The sequence below is a fragment of the Psammomys obesus genome, unplaced genomic scaffold, assembly GCF_907164565.1.
Source record: "Psammomys obesus unplaced genomic scaffold, mPsaObe1.curated_primary_1811, whole genome shotgun sequence".
In the NCBI taxonomy this organism is placed as follows: domain Eukaryota; kingdom Metazoa; phylum Chordata; class Mammalia; order Rodentia; family Muridae; genus Psammomys; species Psammomys obesus.
This window is the reverse complement of record NW_026595981.1, coordinates 26,724,221-26,726,173: the sequence shown is the minus strand read 5'-3', so window position 1 is coordinate 26,726,173 and position 1,953 is coordinate 26,724,221. Positions and strand designations below refer to the sequence as shown.

General features: G+C 61.0%; 1 protein-coding gene across 1 annotated transcript in view; it reads left to right on the top strand.

The window, feature by feature from the left end:
- The window catches only part of LOC129686146 (spermatogenesis-associated protein 21-like), a 5,660-nt gene extending 3,763 nt beyond the window's left edge, over nucleotides 1-1,897 (top strand). The window contains exons 2-7 of the mRNA XM_055619894.1: nucleotides 1-69; nucleotides 471-542; nucleotides 646-766; nucleotides 1,015-1,193; nucleotides 1,367-1,525; nucleotides 1,729-1,897. Of these exons, the coding sequence (XP_055475869.1) occupies nucleotides 1-69; nucleotides 471-542; nucleotides 646-766; nucleotides 1,015-1,193; nucleotides 1,367-1,525; nucleotides 1,729-1,886 (758 nt within the window). The 3' untranslated portion in view covers nucleotides 1,887-1,897. The remainder of the gene's footprint in view (nucleotides 70-470; nucleotides 543-645; nucleotides 767-1,014; nucleotides 1,194-1,366; nucleotides 1,526-1,728) is intronic.
- Nucleotides 1,898-1,953: the final 56 nt, after the last annotated feature.

Genomic DNA, 1,953 nt, shown 5'->3' with positions numbered 1-1,953 from the left:
TTCGCCACGTGGGGATACAGCTGGGCCCACAGGAGATGTGTGAGGCCCTTCGGCTGGCGGACTTAGATGGTGGGTGCCGCCTCCGTGCCTTCTTGCCTTCTCCTCAGGAGTGCTACCCCAACCTACAAAACCCTTGGCCTGGTTCCAGTTTGTTTGTTTGTTTGTTTGTTTAAGTTCCCTCTTCCAGGAAGCTAGCCTAGGTTAGCACCTCTATCAATCCTCATCTGCCCCAGCCCCCTCCGCCCCCAGGGCAAGAACTGTTTCTCTCCACACTGGCATCCTTTGGTTGTTACGTAATCTCAGTATTTTACGGGGTAACCTATTTTTAAATAGGATAAATGGTTTAGGGGAAGGTTATGAGGATGGAGGAAATCCCAGATAATTCTCGTGTGTATTTAAAACCCTAAAGTATTAGCTACAGGACAAACCTTCCAAATAGGGCAAGTACCCACTGCCTCCTGTCTTCCCAGGTGATGGAATCGTAAGCTTCAAAGACTTCCTAGGTGTCCTCACTGACAACCACCGCCTGGCTCAGTGCATGGGTGAGCAGCGGTTAAGCTGGTGGGGGGAGGGGTAGCGGGGGAGGGGAGGGGATCTGGAATGACGACACTGCTCCTCACTCTTGCCTATGTTTGCCATACTCAGTCCAAATGAAGAACAGTCGGAGCTATGAGCCCCAGAGCCTGCAGACCCTGTTCCTCGAGGTGCTGTTCAAGCTGCTGAGTCAGGGCTTTGTGCCTTTCAGATCAAGGCAGGAGATTATCAGGTGGGCACAACCACCCCCAACTCCCAGGCACGAGATTCGGAGGTCAGAACTCAAGGCTTGAGGGAGTCCCGTGACGTTCCCACCCCTAGTGAACGCCCTGACTTCCGAGTCCATTTACTGGGCCCCAGGTCATCCCTTAGCCAAAGACAAGTCGCCTCCGGTCCCGCACGGCTCTTCCCCACCGGTAAGATGGAGGAGAGCGAGCGGCGGCGTCTGAGCCCACTGTCCCACTTTTCTCCCCCTCCAAGCTACTATTTCAAGAAGCAGCGGGCTCTGCGGTTGAGCATGTGCGGTAATCGCCGGGCTCGCGGCCAGGGTAGGCCTGCGCGTGCGCACACGGGCCTCACCTTCTTCTGCCAGGCGGCGCGCCTCGGCGGCCTCTCCAGCTCGCAACTGGCGCTCTCCCTGCACACACTGTACCGAGCGGGTGCGCCCCCAGCCGGCCCGCGGGAGACGGGGGCCGAGGGGCGGGGTGGGACCCCGCAGGAGGGGGGAGGTGCTCGGGGTCGTCCGCTGCCCAGCCCCGCCGCCGCCGCCTGCTCCCGCGGGGCCCCTCCCAGTACTGTCCCCGCCTCTCTCTCCTCTGGGATCCCACCCTAGGTGGGCGCAGCCCCTACGCTCAGATTCCCAGCCTGGCCGGGCGCCCGAGGCCGGAACACAGGAACTCGAACCGAGCCCTAGGCTCCGACGTCCGCCTCCCCAAGCCCGAAAAGCCAGGCCGCCCTAAGCTCCCTCCCAACCTGTGGCCACTCAGCAAAGGTGAGAATCCGCAGGCTCTTAAGGACGAGGCAGATGGGGCGGAGGCGGGACGGCAGATGGGGTGTGACTGGCCGGCAGCAGGAGCTAGGGTACAGCGAGGACTGAACCGGAAGAAGTGGGGACCACAGGGGCTGCAGGATAGCGCCCGGGTGTTGCCGATCGCGCCCCGCGTCCCTAACGGTTGCCCCCTCCATCTTCCCCAGGTCCCCTCCGCCCTCCCGCTGGGCTAGTGAGCCAGCCGGTGGAGCAAATGCGCCCCTCGAAGCTGTCTCCCTCCCCGACAACTCTAGTGCAGAGGCACCCCAACTCCCCTTCGCCAGCCTATTTCCAGAGATCTGCTATGAAGAGCTTATACAAATAAAGCGCTTGCTGAGCGAAACTGGCTGCGCCTGGTTGGGGTCACGAAGCGAGCCGACGCGCGTCTTTTG